The following is a 15,940-nucleotide window of genomic DNA, read 5'->3' on the forward strand; positions in this document are numbered from 1 at the left end:
GCAGTCTAGGATTTCATTTATCTCCGGCATCACAGCGCCCAGCTCCCGCTCATATCCTTCCTATGATTCACCAGCACGACTGAGATTTTTTCCAGATTGTAGAAGAAACTGTTGGTTTTAGTTTCCAAGTGCATAACCTTAAACATTGCTGCGCTGAATTTCATCTCGCTTCACCCCATTGCTTCTATCTCCCTGATATCATGACCCTCATCTTGGTGCTCACTTGCACCAAGGACTAGGAGGGACACGGCCATCCCCTTCTCCTTCGTCTGGTTGCACCCCAGTCAGACTCTTATCCTTCCCTCACCCCAAAACTGCCACTGAAGGCAACAGGAACCAGAGTGAATGTACCATATCGGTGTCTACCTGGTGCTCTCTTCGGCCGAAGAAGCCAAATGAGTGTCTTGTTCCACCTTACTACAGCCCTGAACCTCTCTAAAATGCTGTCTGGCTGCTTTTCAGGATACACAGTTCAAAATGTTTTAATACTATGTCTTCTGGAAGAGAAATTTGAGTTAACAGTCTGGGGATGGACAAAAAGGCCAAACGCCTGCTGTTCCCATGCGGTGTTGCTGTGCTCAGTCACCAAGTGCCTGTAAGAGGTAAGTAATGAACTGGAAGCTCAGTTCCCAACTGGAGAGGGCACAAAAAAATCGGTAGAGAGGAATCATAGCTGTGTGTCTCCCTCTTCTGGGAAAGATCCAAGCTTCCTCGGGTGTGCCACCCCTGGCTCCAGGGACAGGGTATGTGGACAGTCCCAGGGACAATCTGCGACACTAAAACAGAGAAAGAAACTTTCTACCGGTGAGCAAACCCTAGAATTGTCTTTTTGTCTGCCCGTCTTTCCTTCCCAACTCTTTCCTGCATTGTAAATCAGTTTTCAACAGAATAAAATCACTATCAACACCTTGATATGGTCTCTGTTTTGTTCCCGAATCCTGACTCCAGTGATGAGAAGCACCAGACACCGAGCTCTCTAAGAAGCTGTAAAGGTGACCTGGGAGGCTCTGAGTTTCTCCTGAAGTATCACACATCCTTCCCTGATTTGGGAGTCCCTGCCTGCCAGGCTCTGCTCCGCTGAGCTGCAGAGCTGGCTACGCCGAGGTAACACAGAGTCAGAACTTTGCAAAGAAACACTCCTTCATTAGCAGAAAAGCTGGGAGAGAAGCAGGGGTCACCCTAAACTTGGGGTTTATAGTGGATGGTTTTACTGCAATTCATCTTGGCTGTCACGTCTCTTTTTACACGGGGATGAGTACGGCTGTGACTGCACCATATTCCACAGGTGCTGTAAGAAAGAAAACACTGAAAGAAAATCTACTGTTTTCACCCCAGAATAAGAGGAGCTCTGGATATGTCTGCACTGGCTGCTCCTTCATGGGCCACCAGCGGCTGGGGACGAGCGTGGGGACCCTGGGCCTTGCACGCAGGCAGCTCCAGCCACCGTGGGCTTGAGGCTGGCTCTTTGGGGCTGTGCCAGGCAGGTCAGCGCGGTGCGGTACGATGCAGTTTGGCGCAGAGGAGCTCCCAGCAGCTCTGCATCTCTGCCGAGGCTCCCTCAGTCTCTGCATTTATCAGGATCCCCATCTCCATAGCAACTGGCCACCTCGGAGGCACTAATGAGTATTTCTGCACAACATGCTTTTGAAACACAGCAACATGATTAGCCACGTCTTAGAGATGAGGAACTGAGGCAGAGTCAGGTTAAGTAGCTTTCCCAGGCACATGTACCAGGTCTCTGGCTGAGCTGGGAAAGCTTTCCATGCCCCGGCCTAGGAGCATCCACCTACCTTTATTTTCTCCTATTAGCTGATAAAGATCAACTGAAAATGGGATGGATTTTTCTGATCTGTTTTATTTCCTTTTCCTTCAGAGTCTGCAGGAAGAAAGGTTAAAAACACTGAACCTTTTTCATTTTATAAGGTGTTCTTTGAGAAAGCAACATCTCCCTGCCCAGCTGTGACAGGCAGCTGCTCTGGAACATGTTGGTCCCATGGACAGTGAGAGAAACCAATTCTCTCCAAAACCCAACTGCAACTTCACCCAAAACCTCCCTCTGCAACACACCTGCTCACGAGAGTGAGGGAAGCGTGGAGAAGACATTATATATTGGGAAAGGAACCAACTCCTGCTCGCAGGGAAATTCAGAAATCCCCAGAAAGCCCTTGAGCACCTTTACCAGCAGCCTGCCCGGGGTGACACCAGCACTGGAGGCCCCTTTGGTGACTGGCCACTGAAGCTCAAGCACCACAGGGGCTCAGCAGGGGGTTTCACAAGTTGAAAGGGATGGCCAGAATGATCATTCAGCCTGATAGAAATAACCTGCCACTCTTTAGGGGAAGGAACAAGAGCTACGGCAAGAAATTGCCACCCTAAGAAGGGTCAGACCAGCGTGGGACCAGTCGCAGCAGTAACAGTGGACATGGGAGCAGAGAGGTTGGGTCCCAGGCTCCACCAGCTGGGACAATGCTGAGATTTTTCACTCTTCCCATCTCCTCTCCTTGGCCAAAGTAGAAGCCACAATACCACCTTCTGGTAATCTCCATTACTGCATCACCCCCTGCTCCCATCCTGCCTTAAATAAGGACAAACGTGTCATTGTCACACTCAGATCACGAAGGCTTACAATTACAAGGAGTCTTTTAAAGCCTTTGAAAACAGCAGATTAAAGCAGGTGGAGCATTCCAGTTCCTTTCCGTTGCTTCAGCCCATGATTTATTAGAGCACTTAAGTGCCTTGGCGTGCAATCTGCATCGCCTGTTTGAACAGAATGATTTACCACCCTTACAAGAGAGCATAGTGTAAGGTTAAATTAGGAGTGTGAAAAGAATAAGCAATTTACAACTTGGAGCACTTGTGAACATGTGGGGAAAGACTCTGGAGGCTTTGTAGGCTGCCCTGGCATTCACTGCTAGCACAGAGACTAATTCTTGGGTTTTCAGCTCTGCCTTCCCAGCTTCTCTGGAAAACTGCCCACTCGCAGGCACCGTCTCTTGAGCAGGGACCTCAAAGCCCAGCTCTCACGCATGCTGCCTGGCCCACAGGAGCATCCCCAAGGCCACCTCGAGGACAGCCCCGCTGATCCAGGGGCACAAGGAGTGAGGTGGATGCCGCTCTGGACTGCCTCAGCAGCTCCAGTGGGACGGACACCCTTGGTGCAGGCATGTCGCCCTGCACTGACCCCTCTATCACCGCGCAGGCGCCCTCTTCCCATTCAGCTGGGCACCACTGGGCTCCTCTGCACCCGCTTCCAGGGCGCTCACAGCACTTCCCGCAGGAGCGTTTACAGTTGCCTTCAGGATCGCCAAGCCGACCCCTGCCCCATGGATTTGCTAACACTTTTAGCACGGGCACTACTTATTAGAGAGCACAGTGGAAGCTGCCCTGTTCCAGGCCTTTGCCAGACCGCCGCGGCCTAGGCCTGGGCCCAGCCCCACTAGAGGCCTCACCGATGCCCCGCAGGCCCCGACCCGCACCCACGGGGCACCCCGGGCAGCGCTCGCAGGGCCCTGTGCGGCCAGCCCCGCCGAAGGGCCCTCTCCCCTCGCACAGCGGCACAGGCCGATGGCTGCACCGGCGGAGGGCGGGAGGGGGGCGGCCAGGGCAGGCCCAGCAGATGGAGAGGCCCCGGCCCTCCCTCACGGCTCCTCCGGGCTGCGGACGGGGCGGGGCGGGGCGAAGGGGGCATGCGCATGCGCAGACACCTCCGCCCAAGTCCCGCCCTCCGCCCCCATTGGCGGCGCACGGGGGCGGCGAGCCAATCGCGCGGCGGGAAGGCGGGTGAGGGCGGCGGCGCCTGCCAAGATGGAGGAGTACGCGCGGGAGCCCTGGTGAGCGGCCCGCGGCCCGGCGGCGAGCGTGGCGGCACCGGGCACCGGCGGGCTCCCGGGGGCGAGGGGCCGGCGGGGGGAGCGGGGAGGGCGCTCCCGAGGCCGCGCCCTGGCGGCGGCGGGGGGGATTGTGGGTGTGGGTGACCTTGGCGGGGCTCTGCTAAGGGGGAGGCCGGTCCGAGGGCCGGCCCGAGGTGGGTGGCTGCGAGGGCCTGGCCGGGGCCCGGGGACAGGGGACTCGGGGAGCCCGGCGGCCTGGGCGGGTAAAGCCCCGCTGGCACCGAGCCCACTGGGGTTTCGCTGAAGGGGTGAGGTAGCGGCGTGGTGGGTAGGCCTTGCGGCCTGCGCCGCTGCTGGGCCTCTGGGGGCGCAGGGCCTGGGCACACGACCCACCTCCGCCGCCCCCGGTGCCTCTGCCCTTCTCCCGCCTCACGGAAGCGGGGGAAGGAATGCGCCGGCTGGCCCAGGTCCCCCCCGGCCCCAGGTCCCCCCCGGCCCCAGGTCCCCCCCGGCCCCAGGTCCCCCCCGGCCCCAGGTCCCCCCCCCCGTGCAGGCCACCTCACCAGTGGTATCTCAACTCCCATTACATTCCAGCAGTGCCATTGTAAACGGTCACAGCACCTTGGTTGCAGTTTAATTTGTTTTCTTTGTAGTAATAAAGCATTTAGACGAAAGGCTGGGTTCAAGATTAAGTATGCAGTGTTCTGCTCGCCTCTGCAAGCAGGGACCCGTGGCCGTTCACAAGGCTTTTCCCAAAGCTTTGTGCGTTGCTCTGCTGCCACATTTTAAGTTTCTCCATAAATGTTAGTTCCACCGTTCTACTGCGCAAAGTTAAGGACATTAGCAAAGCAAATTTTATTTATTTATTGGTTGCTGTGGGCCCTAGGTAACCTCGTTCTCCCTTTAGTAAGGTCATGCGATAAGGACATTTTGCTGCTAAGGTGTCGGGGGGCTGTTGGGTGCCCCACACCATTTTGTCCTGTTTTGCTGCTGGTTGCCCTGGTCTCTCCCCACCGCCCCAGCGACGTGGGGGGTGTCAGTCCCCAGGATCTGCTGTTTCTGGGAGCAGTGTGATATCACTGGGAAGTGACACTGTAGGACCTGGCTGTCATTAGCATCTCAGTCTCCTTCATTAGAAGCAGGGTCATTGCTTAGTCTTGTCTGTGCTGGGCATGGCCGGGGAGGCGGAGGTCAGGCTGTTCAGGCTGGTGTGTCTGGTGATGGTCTGGTGAGGGTGAAGTGCTGCCCCTTCTGCAGCAGAGCTGGTGTCAGGCTGGCACCCTGCTGAATCATCAGTGCTGAGAAAAGGCAGCTTTATTTAAAGCAGTTTTATTTAAAACGCGGTGGCCTCGGGCTCTCGTGGTTCATGGGCCGTTAGGAGAGCTGCAGGCAGACGTGGGGCTTGGAGAGGCGATTCAGAATCACAGCGTGGCTGGGGTTGGAAGGGACCTCTGGGGATCAGCTGGTCCAACCCCCTGTGCTAAAGCAGGTTCACCTAGATCGGGTTGCGCAGGATTGCGTCCAGGCGGGTTTTGAATTGTCTCCAGAGGAGACTCCACGACATCTCTTGGCAGCCTGTTCCAGCGCTCTGTCACCCTCAAAGGAAGGTTTTACCTCATATTCAGGTGGAGCTCCCTGTGCTGCAGTTTGTGCCCGTTGCCCCTGTCCCTGGGCACCACTGAAAGGAGCCTGGCCTCGTCCTCCTGACACTGGCCCTTAAGCTCTTTGTAGACATCGATAAGATCCCTCTCAGTCTTCTCCAGGCTGAACAGCCCCAGCTCTCGCAGCCTGACCTCGCAAGGGAGATGCTCCAGCCCCCTCATCGGCTTTGTAGAGCCCCCCCTCTAAGCGAGGGCCTTGGCTCACGGGCCATGAGAGCTGGCGTAGCGCCTGCCAGCTCTCCTTGCTCCGCTGGCCCTGCCATCCTTTTGGGATGTGCTGTAAGGCCTTGCAGCTCCCTCTGGGCGCAGTTTGAGGTGTGGGGAATCCTCCGTCTCTGATCAGTCGAGCTGGTATGTGGCTGCCCCAGAGCCCTGGCGTAAGCAAAGCTGTGGCCCTTGCTCTCCTCATCTCTAAGCGATCTCGGTTGCCGTTGGGAGTAGGAATTTGACCTTATCTTTCGTGTGATAAGTGAGCACATCGTTTTCCTACTGTGAGGGCTTCCCTTAAAGTCAGGGAAACAACAGTAACATTAAGCTTGTAGATAAGTGCCAAATTAATAATGGAGTAATCTCTTTTATTCCCTTCTGATTCCTCTGCCGAGGTCAAGCACTGCCAGGGGTTGGGGGGTGTATTGTGTCAGCTTTCAGAGGCACTCAGCGTCTTTCTGGGAGTTCAAAGGAGCTGACACAGGACGTGGCTGTGCTGGTATCAAAGATGTTTTCTCATTTAAAAGCTGCTTCTGTGAAGGCTTGGAGGATAGCTTAAAAGGAGAATTATGAACCCCGAAGCTAATGAGCTTGACATCTGAAGCAAGGTTAAAGATGGAAAAAAACTAAGAAAGCATTCCATGATTGGGGTCTAATTAACGAAGCTTTTGTAAAGAACAGTCATGATTTTCTGAATAGGAATTATTTGACCTTGTGGGTAAAGGAAGACCACTTTACATAATCTATTTAGATTTCCAGAAAGCCTTTTAACAAGATCACTGTTAGCAAGTTTATGAAGGAAGGGAGTTGTAATGAGATGTTTTATTCATAACAGAATAGATCAAAATCTGGACAGGAGATGTGGAGAAGAACAAAACAACAACAAAAAAAAAAAAACTGAGAAGAAAGACTTAGTCGCTTTTCATCTTTGCATCTCTGACAACAGTGTGCCTGTAACCTTTTCCTGATCATTAAACATCAGGAAATAGGGGAAGGAAAATAAAATGTGAAGTGGAGCTAAATTATTTAATCTAGTCAAATCTAGAGGGGATTTGTAAGGAGTATGAGATGAAAGCATGTTACAGGCAAGGCAATGAAAAAGAAGGGGGTTATATGGTGAGATAATGTACAGTCCTCCTGCTGTTTCCTGAAGCAGGGTGGGGTTGGGACCTGGATGTCACTGTCACAGGTCAGTAGTGATATTTGGGTGGGGATCTGGTGCATTTGGAACAACCAGGTGATGCCAACGTGCAAAAGCAAAGCAAGCAGAATAATGCCACGTGTACAAACAGTTTGCCTTCGTTGAGAAGGCGTGCAGAGCTGGCTACGTGCTCTCATTAAAGCGACTGCAGAGGCAGGGAGGGATTCAGAAGTAGGTCATGAAAGTGAGCAGCCTGGCAGAACATCTAGGAGGAGGGACTGCAAATTTTAGGCATTTTTTTCAGGAAGAAAAAAAGACACCTCGTGACAGAATATGTAGTACAGCAAGGGATCTGGGGAGAAGCAATGATGTTTTTCACTCTTTACAGCAGAAGAGCCTTAGCATATTCTGTGAAGTAGAAAACCTGTGGCAGATTCAAAACGGGTCACTGATGATGTATTCTCCTGTGCAGGAGCTGGATGCTGTAGGGAATCCTCAGGAACAGAAACATGAAATTCAGAGTGAAATCAGAAATGCCCATCGATGCTCTTATCTGTGATTTGCTGGTGTGAACACTGAGCTTGCCATAGTCTCCAGTTTTGTGACCCTGCGTGTTGTTACACTCTGGTTTTTGTTTTCTGATCATTGACAGTGCAGGAGTTATAATCACCTGACTGCTTGGCTTCTGTTGTAAGATTTTGGTATAAGATCAAAGGAACAAAATAACTTTGTTATTTTATGCTTCGAAATTACCAGCAGTGGCAACAGAGGTTAATAGCAGGTTGGTGCTCACCTGGTTGAGGAGTTCAGTTTAGTGGCAGAGAGTTACAGGGCTGTGGTGCTTGGCAAGCGGTTTTGAACCTCAAATTAAAGCTCATCTCACTGGTGTTGAAAGTGTTTGCTGTGAGGAGGGTGCTCTTTCTGTTGCAAAGCCTTTGCTCACTGCTTGGAAATATTCGACGCTCCGTGTCCTTGGAGGCAGGAATTGTGGCCTTCTGACTGGATCTGTGCTTTTGTTTGAATGAACTTCAGAGATCCAGGATGCGTCAGGGAAAACCTTTGCAGGTTAACAAAAGTTGACTTTGAAGTCTCTCATTTAAATAACCAGAACTAATGAAAAGCATGACTAATTCAGGAAAGCAGTGTTCTGTGCCAGCTGAGAACTGAGTCTCACTGAATTTGCCACTTAAGTTTTCTGTAGGTCAAGACAAGAACGAGAACAGTAAATTTAAAGCTATTTACGTAAGTAGGACAGAGCTGGAGAAATTTTCCGTGATGGAAATGTGAGATGCCTTATGTGAGGAGTTCAGATGGTTCTTCTGTATATGTGATACTTGCCACTCCGGGGAGGAGGGCTGGTAGACCCTCGCAAAGGTTGAGTTTGTTTTACTGTAATATTACTTGTGCATGTGTTCTGTTGATGTCTGCTCGGCAAGTAGATATGAGACGATACAGCTGCAGGCTTGATTTGCACTCCAGCTACACTCAGTGCGTGAGTGGTGGATCCGTTACAGTTACTTGCACAGTTTAACATGATGGAATTTAGTATTTTCATCTTTTATTTTTCCTTCTAGTCCCTGGAGGATAGTAGATGACTGCGGAGGTGCTTTCACGATGGGAGCAATAGGAGGTGGCATTTTCCAAGCTATCAAGGGGTTCAGAAATTCCCCAGTGGTAAGTAAAATCATCTGAGAGTGTGTTCAGAGTGCAGTCCTGCTTCCTCTGTCCATCAACAGTGCATCTGGCCAGCCGAGGGTAAAGGAGGAGTAGTCCCTGTGCAGTGTGTGGGACTGATTAATGGCCTGCATGTCATTAATCCAAACCGGGAGGGTACAACGTTTGGTGAATGGTTCAGGCTCCGCAGGGGCCCTTCCTCTTTTCAGTAGGAGTGCTGCTTCCCCCTGTTTGATCAGATGGCAGCAGTGGGATGCTGGCAGCTGGCTGCCCTCCCTCGCTGAGGGACATTTCCCTCAGGATGGGGAAGTGGAGGGCGCAGCAGAATGTGTCCGTCTCAGCTGATCTGCCTTTGCTTTTGTCGGCGTGTAAAGATGTGAAGCCTGGGCTGTTCTTCCTCTTCTGGTCTTCCCCTCTCCCTTTCTTTTAAGAAATGGAAAGACTCAAAGGAAGAATCTTTTTCTCCTTCAGATTTATATTAGAGGTTATTTGTTTCTTTAATTAATCTCTTACTTATTTATTAACAGGTTTTATTAACTGAATTTTCTTGATAGGTTTTGTTTAAATGCAGAAGTGTGCGTAAACGTGAAAGTTGAAGTTTAGCTGATGCGAGTCGGTTTTCGCTTTCAGGATTTCTGCTGCAAAATGTAGACTATAAACCTGTCGTAGAGACATTTGCAAAAATAAGATACAATTTCTACTTGAGTATTTGCTTTAAAACGTTTCTCTGGCTTCATATAAAAGGGGGTTTTATTGAGTAATATTTGATGTCACTATGTGACGCTTAATAAGCCATCAGTTTGAGGTAAGGTTTGTAAATAAATATCTGTTTCCAAACTAGTGAGGTCCTGGACAGTTGAGTTGGAGAGGATTATATGCTTAACTACATTCTTAATTTTGCTTAAGACTTATTAAATAAACCTGTCCGCACTTCTGAGTGCTTGTATCAAAAATAAAACTTGGGTGTATATTCTTTAAATCTTCTTAAAGTGTGGGAAAATACGTAGCTGTGATCCTGTGGGGTCCTGGGTGGCAGGTTTAGTGTTAGACTCTGGAAGGCTCAGCACCACATTCAGAAGCTGAATTGCTTGCTTCTCTTAGCTACTGAGGCTGAGCTGATGGGACAAGGACTAAATACTCCACCTGACCAGCAGGAATGACTGAATTTGGGACAACTAGTGAGATTGGTGCTGCCAGCTCACTGCTCCTGGTCTGTGGGCATCTGCAGTAGGGGTGAGGTGGTTAGTAAACCAGATAAAGTACTGGTGGAAATGGGATAAGCATGCAGGGTTCCTCTAATGCAGCCCAGTGGCACTCTTCCTCTGGGTGGTTTTCCCTTTCTCCATGGACAGAGTCTCCTCCTTGTGGTTACCTGCACCTGCTGCTGCTCTTTGCTCCGCTGGTGTCCTGTGTGCAAACTGTGCCAAGGGCCTGGGCATCAGATAGGAACAAAGAAACGATACACGTGGAAAATAAATATGCTGATCTGGCTAGAAGAATTCCTTTAAATGACTCGTTCAATCCCCTCTAGGCCACTCAAACAAACTTTGAACTCAAATTAATGCCTGGTGGCTGTAATTCATTTCTGTAGTTGACAGATATAACGTAAGGGAGTGATTAATGTGTAAAATGCAATTTCTGCTGGTTGATCACAGCTGCTGAGAGCGCGTAGAAATACATCGGGCCGGTGGCAAGTTATGCTATATACAGTCAGATTTGGCTGTAAGACCTGACTCTGTTATTTTTAATGGTCATATCTCTTTTATTGTAGGGTGTAAACCACCGGCTGCGGGGAAGTTTGACAGCTATTAAAACAAGAGCTCCACAACTGGGAGGTAATTAATTTTGTGGTGGTGTTGCGGTCAGTTGGCTGTTGGTAGATAACTGAGTTTGGGAATATAACGTGGTACAGGTGCAGTGACACCCGAGCTGTGGGCCAGCTGTGTTGCAGTGGTGTTTGTTAGTCCGAGCAATGAGTAAATATGGTCCTAATGCATCCAGAGTCAGCGTAGTGTGGAGGAAACATGCTTGCGTTCACGGAGTGATAAGCCAGGGTTAATAATTGTGTCATATTTTAACCAGCTCAGTGCAGAGCTGCCTGGGAGCCTGTGCATTGTCTGCATGGTTTTAAAATAAACAAAATGGACTCATTAAAAGAAATGTTCAACCTTGGAGAAACAATGAAAAAGATGGGTGGGTCTGGGTAGGATTTCACATTGTTCCCCTGGGGTTAGCCAGGTGAATTTCAGTCATGTTTGTGAACTGAATTTTGCACATAAAGTCTAAAAATCACAACTCTGCAGTTTGATTCAAAGTGACGTTGTGACCTCTTAAAGGTCAGCTGTGGTCACGCATTGCGCTCTGCCTTTGTGCCATTCTGAGGGGCAGATTGAGTTAATACATGACGGAAGGAGAAAATGGGAGAGTGGTGTGGAGCACGGAAACATCAGCTGCAGCAGAACTGCTTAAAGAAATTGGGGCCATGGGCTGAAGAGGCTCTGTGGCTGCAGCCTGTGGGGACTGTGCGGAGAGAAGAATCCCACCTCCTGGTTTTTACTGGTTCTTAAACTGGTATAAAGCAGTAAGACACCTCAAATTAGGGAGGGGTGATCTTACTCTAAATACTTTTCCCCAAATGAGTCTGGAGATCAGTATTTCTTTTAATTTAGAATACACCTTGTTGTTAAAAGACTTCAGTGTTTGCATTCTGCAAACTGTTGCATTCTCGTTGCATCTGCCGTACAGTACTGACTGGTGCTGATCTGAGGTGCTGGGAGCAGCACTAGGATAAGGTGTGAAATTACTCTGCATCATTCTTTATGAGGAAATACGTTTAAAAAGTGAAAAATATGAAAGTTCCCTGAGCTAATCTGGCTTTATTAGGGTAGAAGTTCTATTATAATCACTGTTTGATTTCTGTCATTAAATATAAATCAGTGAGTTTATATATAGAATGTGTCTATGTGTAATATATGTGTCATCTGGCAAGCTGGGAATTTTTCTCAATATTGATTTTAACTGATGTTTGGGAGTTTGCATATGCTTCCATGTCTGAAAGCAAGCGCACTAATAATACATCATCTCTTGATTATATAGCTGCAGCGTCGCGGGCTTGTCTGCTTTCTGTAAGCTGTTTTTTGTTTATTTTTGAACAGGTAGCTTTGCTGTCTGGGGGGGTCTCTTCTCCATGATTGACTGCAGTATGGTCAGAATGAGAGGGAAGGAAGATCCGTGGAATTCAATCACAAGCGGAGCCCTAACTGGAGCCATTTTAGCTGCAAGAAGTAAGAAACTGAGGACAACAGTTGAGAAACTTCTGTGCTCTAAGTTCTCACCATGATAGTGAAGGAAGTCTGTGATACCCAAATTGGAATTTACTTTTTCAGAGAAACTGAAAGATAATCTGAAACTTTTGTCCTTGTGCTTATGAAAGTAATAAGAAGGAGGTCCTTCAGGCTGCTGTCTCAGTGGCAATAGTGGGTAGAAATCCATGTGGCAGCAAAGACACGAGGTTTATTGATGTGTTAGGAACCATGGAAAGGTTTCTGAGAGTGGTCACGTAGGAATTACAGCTTCTCCCCCCAAAAAGGTGGCAGGATCAATAGCCCAGCTGAAATCCAGTTACCCCGTTCCCCACAGCACGGGCACCAGACTGGAGGAGCTGGAAGCCCTTGTGTAGCAGGAAAGCTCTGGCACAGTTGCTGTCACAGAAACGTGGTGGGATAACTCTGGAGTGCCGCAGTGGGTGGCTGTAAACTCTTCAGAAGGGATGGGCAGGGAAGGAGAGGCGGTGGTGTAGCTCTGTGTGTCGGGGAGTGTGTTGATTGTCTGCAGCTTGACGATGGTGCTTGGGTCGAGTGTTCATGGGTAAGAGTCAGAAGGAAGGCCACCAAGGCAGATGTCATGGTGAGAGTCTGTTACAGACCACCCAGCCAGGGTGAAGATGCAGATGATAATATTCTGGCAAGAACTGGGAGAAGTCTCACAATTGCTAGCCCTTGTTCTCCTGGAGGACTTCAGCTTAGCAGGTGTCTGCTGGAAATACAGTACAGCAGAGAGGAAACAGTCCAGGAAGATCCTGGAGCGTGTGGAAGATAACTTTGGGCCCCTCTTCAAGAGGGATGTAGAGATGCTGGAGCGTGTCCAGAGCCGGGCAGCGGGGCTGGGGCAGGGGCTGGGGCACAAGTGCTCTGAGGAGCGGCTGGGGGAACTGGGGGGGTTCAGCCTGCAGAGGAGGCGGCTCGGGGGGGCCCTCATGGCTCCCTACAGCTGCCGGACGGGAGGCTGTAGCGAGGTGGGTATCCATCTCTTCTCCCAAGGAGCAAGTGACAGGACGAGAGGAAATGGCCTCAAGTTGCTCCAGGGGAGGTTTAGGTTGGATATTAGGAAAAATTTCTTCACTGAAAGGGTGGTCAAGCACAGCAACAGGCTGCTCAGGGAGGCGGTGGGGTTACCATCCCTGGAGGGATTTAAAAGACGAGCAATACGGTGCTTAGGGACGTGGTTTAGTGATGTGCTCAGCAGTGCTGGGTTGGTGGTTGGGCTGATGATCGTAAAGGTCTTTTCCAACCTAAATGATTCTATGATTCTGTGTTCTCAAACATTACTGGTGTCCCTTTGTTTCTCAGGGGGGCAGGGAGTTGCCCACTAATTATCTTTTTATTGATGATGCTAATGAGGCTTAATGGATGCAAAATCACTTGCTGCTGAGCCTTCTTATGGGAGAGATTATGACTAAGGAGAGCTATATGCAAAGTCATGCACCAGAGAAGTAAAAAGTGTTTTGTGCTTTTTATTTTTAGATGGACCCGTTGCCATGGTCGGATCTGCTGCGATGGGAGGAATTCTCCTAGCTTTAATTGAAGGAGCTGGTATTCTGTTAACAAGATTTGCCTCCACACAGTTTCCAAACGGTAAAGGAACCATCAGGCTGTGGCATTGCAAGGCTTTTTTAATGCGGTCTTTACTAATGCACCTCTTCCAGTCAGCACCCCCACAACGGAGTAAATCCGCTTTGCCAGTTGCCAGCTTCTAAGGCTGAGAAAGTCAAGGAGGAGCCGCACGTTGCTGATGACACAAGAGTATCATCAGCTCCTTCCCACTGGGTGACTGGAGGCTGCCTGGCTGCAAGCAGGGGTGTCCCTGCTGTCCATGTCTTCTGTCCCCTGAGGCGGCCACGCAACCGGTCAGGTGGTGGCAACAGTATTTTAGTCAGTGGTGGGTGACACAACAGGTCTGAGGGAATAGCAAGCAGCTAGCTGTGGGGCAGGAAGGATGGTTCTGGCAGGCTGGCTGCGGTCTGCCTGCAAGTGTGTAACCCTGGTTTAAATGAAGTGATAAAAGATTAGCAGGCTGATACAGATAAAAGATTTCCAAGAGTGGGGTGGTGGTGGTAATGTTTTGTTTTTGTTTTTTTTTCTAAACTGCTTCAAAAACTATATCCCTTTTTTTTTTTCCTAAGTGAAACACAAGTTGAGGTGTCAGTTAGCTGAGCTGTGTAAATACTTGCCTGTGTAAAATACTTAATACCTCTGTCTCCCCACCCTATTTTGGGAGGAATACAGATAAAACCACATTGTTGAAAGGATTAGTAGCAAGCCACAAATTCCTGAGAGGCTTCCTCTCTCAGGCTTGTTCACTGATGTTCTTTGTTGGGTCTAAATTATAACAATTTCTGTCCTTAATACAAAGACATTTTAAAATTAATCTGCTTTAGAGGAGGGGTATCATCTGTCCGTTACAATTTATCCTCTCTCAAATTGGCGTGCAGGAAGCGTATTGCTTCCCTCCAGTAGAACGTCAGTAAGAGAAGCTGACTCCACAGTGATCCGTTCCGTTTCACTGGCTCGCTTTATTGTCAGGCAAGTTACCGCGGGTAAACCTTTACCGAGTGGCCAGGTTCGGCTGGAGGGCAGTAAGGCACAGGTCTCCGCTCCTTCAGGTGTCTGAGAAGGTTTCCATCTCGCTGCTCTGATTCATTTCCCCCTTAGCAAAGGAGATAAAAATACGGTCCTTGTTGGGCTAAGGTTCTTGTCAATGCATAAAGCTCTTGAACTTTTTTCAATGAAAAGAAATTAAATGTAAAGTCTTGTTAGTGGCTTCCTTAGTTTTAAAAGGGTTTTATATAAACAAAACGGCTGTGAATGTGTTTCATGCTGTTAGTAGGAGGAATCTCTTGCCTTTTGGTATTTACTATTTGCCTGTTTTCTCTTGCCTTATTTGCAGGCCCTCAGATATCAGAAGACCCCTCCCAGCTGCAGCCCTCTCCATTTGGCGACTACAGGCAATACCAGTGATTATCCTCATTCTCCTAGTTCACACTGTACCTGAGCTGTAATTTAAAATGCTGGAGGACCAAGGTGCGGTATGTCTTTACACCAGTGGTAGTCTCTTACCCAAACCATGCCAAGAGGACCTTCAGCACTTTTCAGTGTAAAAGCTGTGCAGGAGAACTTTTAGAAGATGAAAATCTATTTATTCATGATAGATTCCATTGCTGTAACGTTAATACATGTCTGATAGAATACACGGAGGTTTTAGACAAGGACTAAATGGAGTCTTGTCATCCTTTGGACATGGACTGAAGCGAAAGTCTGTGGAGTCTTCTCTGGGATGTGCCATTGACCATCCACAGTGAGCGCAGCTGGAGTTTAGCCTCTTACCCATCGGATTTAGGTTACTACTCTTATTTCAGCTTAAGGAAAAAAGAGTTCATCTACATGCAGTTTTACATTCCTAAAGCGAATGTTATTGGGAGAATGTGCAAACCAGTGAGAACTACTTCCAGCAATACGTATTTCCATGCCCTGCTTTGTTTTCTGTGCTACTGCCATGCAGTCTAAGTTCTTTGGTTAAAGCAGAATTGGCCTTTTGTGGATCCGGAGGCTGCAGCGTGCCTCTGCCTTCCCCTTAACCCGCAAGGCTTTGGGGCTCTTTTAGCAAGAGGTGGCAGCAAACGAATTCTTCACTTCTGCTGGCGCTTGCCGTGGCTTTTGCAGCACCTCCAAAGGGGATACTGCAGGGAGTTTCCCCTTCTAGAACTGTGCAGGGAGACATGTAGGAGCCCCGAACAGAAAACATGTAGGGCTGTGGGGCTGGAGGGTGAAGCATTGCACCTGCATGCGTGCTGCCAGCACAGCCTGCTGCCTTGTCACCTCGGATCCAGTCCTAAGCGCAATTAAAACTTCTGCTCCATGGTTTTGTTCTTAAACTCCAGTTGTGGAGTCTGTATTTGCTAGGTGTTAAAAAAAAACATACCCAGTGAGGTTTTCTGTTGTTACTACTATTGCTTGCTGGCAATTCCTGATGGAATATCCATATTCAAAACGACTTGAGTAACATTTAGTCATCTGAGCAGCTTCATGGCTTTCCCTCTGCCCGGGAAGGAGCTTGATCTCTGCACTCTGTCAGGAAACTCGGTCAGACCC

The 15,940-nt window shown here is 49.2% G+C and overlaps 1 protein-coding gene across 1 annotated transcript; it reads left to right on the top strand.

Moving 5' to 3' along the window:
- Nucleotides 1–3,734: 3,734 nt before the first annotated feature.
- On the top strand, nt 3,735–15,060 carry TIMM17A (translocase of inner mitochondrial membrane 17A). The gene is made up of 6 exons (XM_040616476.1): nt 3,735–3,830; nt 8,414–8,513; nt 10,285–10,348; nt 11,669–11,797; nt 13,316–13,426; nt 14,739–15,060. Exons 1-6 carry the CDS (start codon nt 3,805–3,807, stop codon nt 14,807–14,809), a joined length of 501 nt encoding a protein of 166 aa, XP_040472410.1. The 5' UTR covers nt 3,735–3,804; the 3' UTR covers nt 14,810–15,060.
- Nucleotides 15,061–15,940: the final 880 nt, after the last annotated feature.

The sequence above is a fragment of the Falco naumanni genome, chromosome 17 (genome assembly GCF_017639655.2).
Source record: "Falco naumanni isolate bFalNau1 chromosome 17, bFalNau1.pat, whole genome shotgun sequence".
NCBI classification, from domain to species: domain Eukaryota; kingdom Metazoa; phylum Chordata; class Aves; order Falconiformes; family Falconidae; genus Falco; species Falco naumanni.

Excerpts from the sequence above, each read along its gene's own strand:
- TIMM17A (XM_040616476.1), top strand. The coding sequence starts at position 3,805 with ATGGAGGAGTACGCGCGGGAGCCCTG. Across the intron at positions 10,349-11,668 it reads AAGAGCTCCACAACTGGGAG|GTAGCTTTGCTGTCTGGGGG; the intron begins GTAATTAATTTT and ends ATTTTTGAACAG. Across the intron at positions 13,427-14,738 it reads CTCCACACAGTTTCCAAACG|GCCCTCAGATATCAGAAGAC; the intron begins GTAAAGGAACCA and ends CCTTATTTGCAG.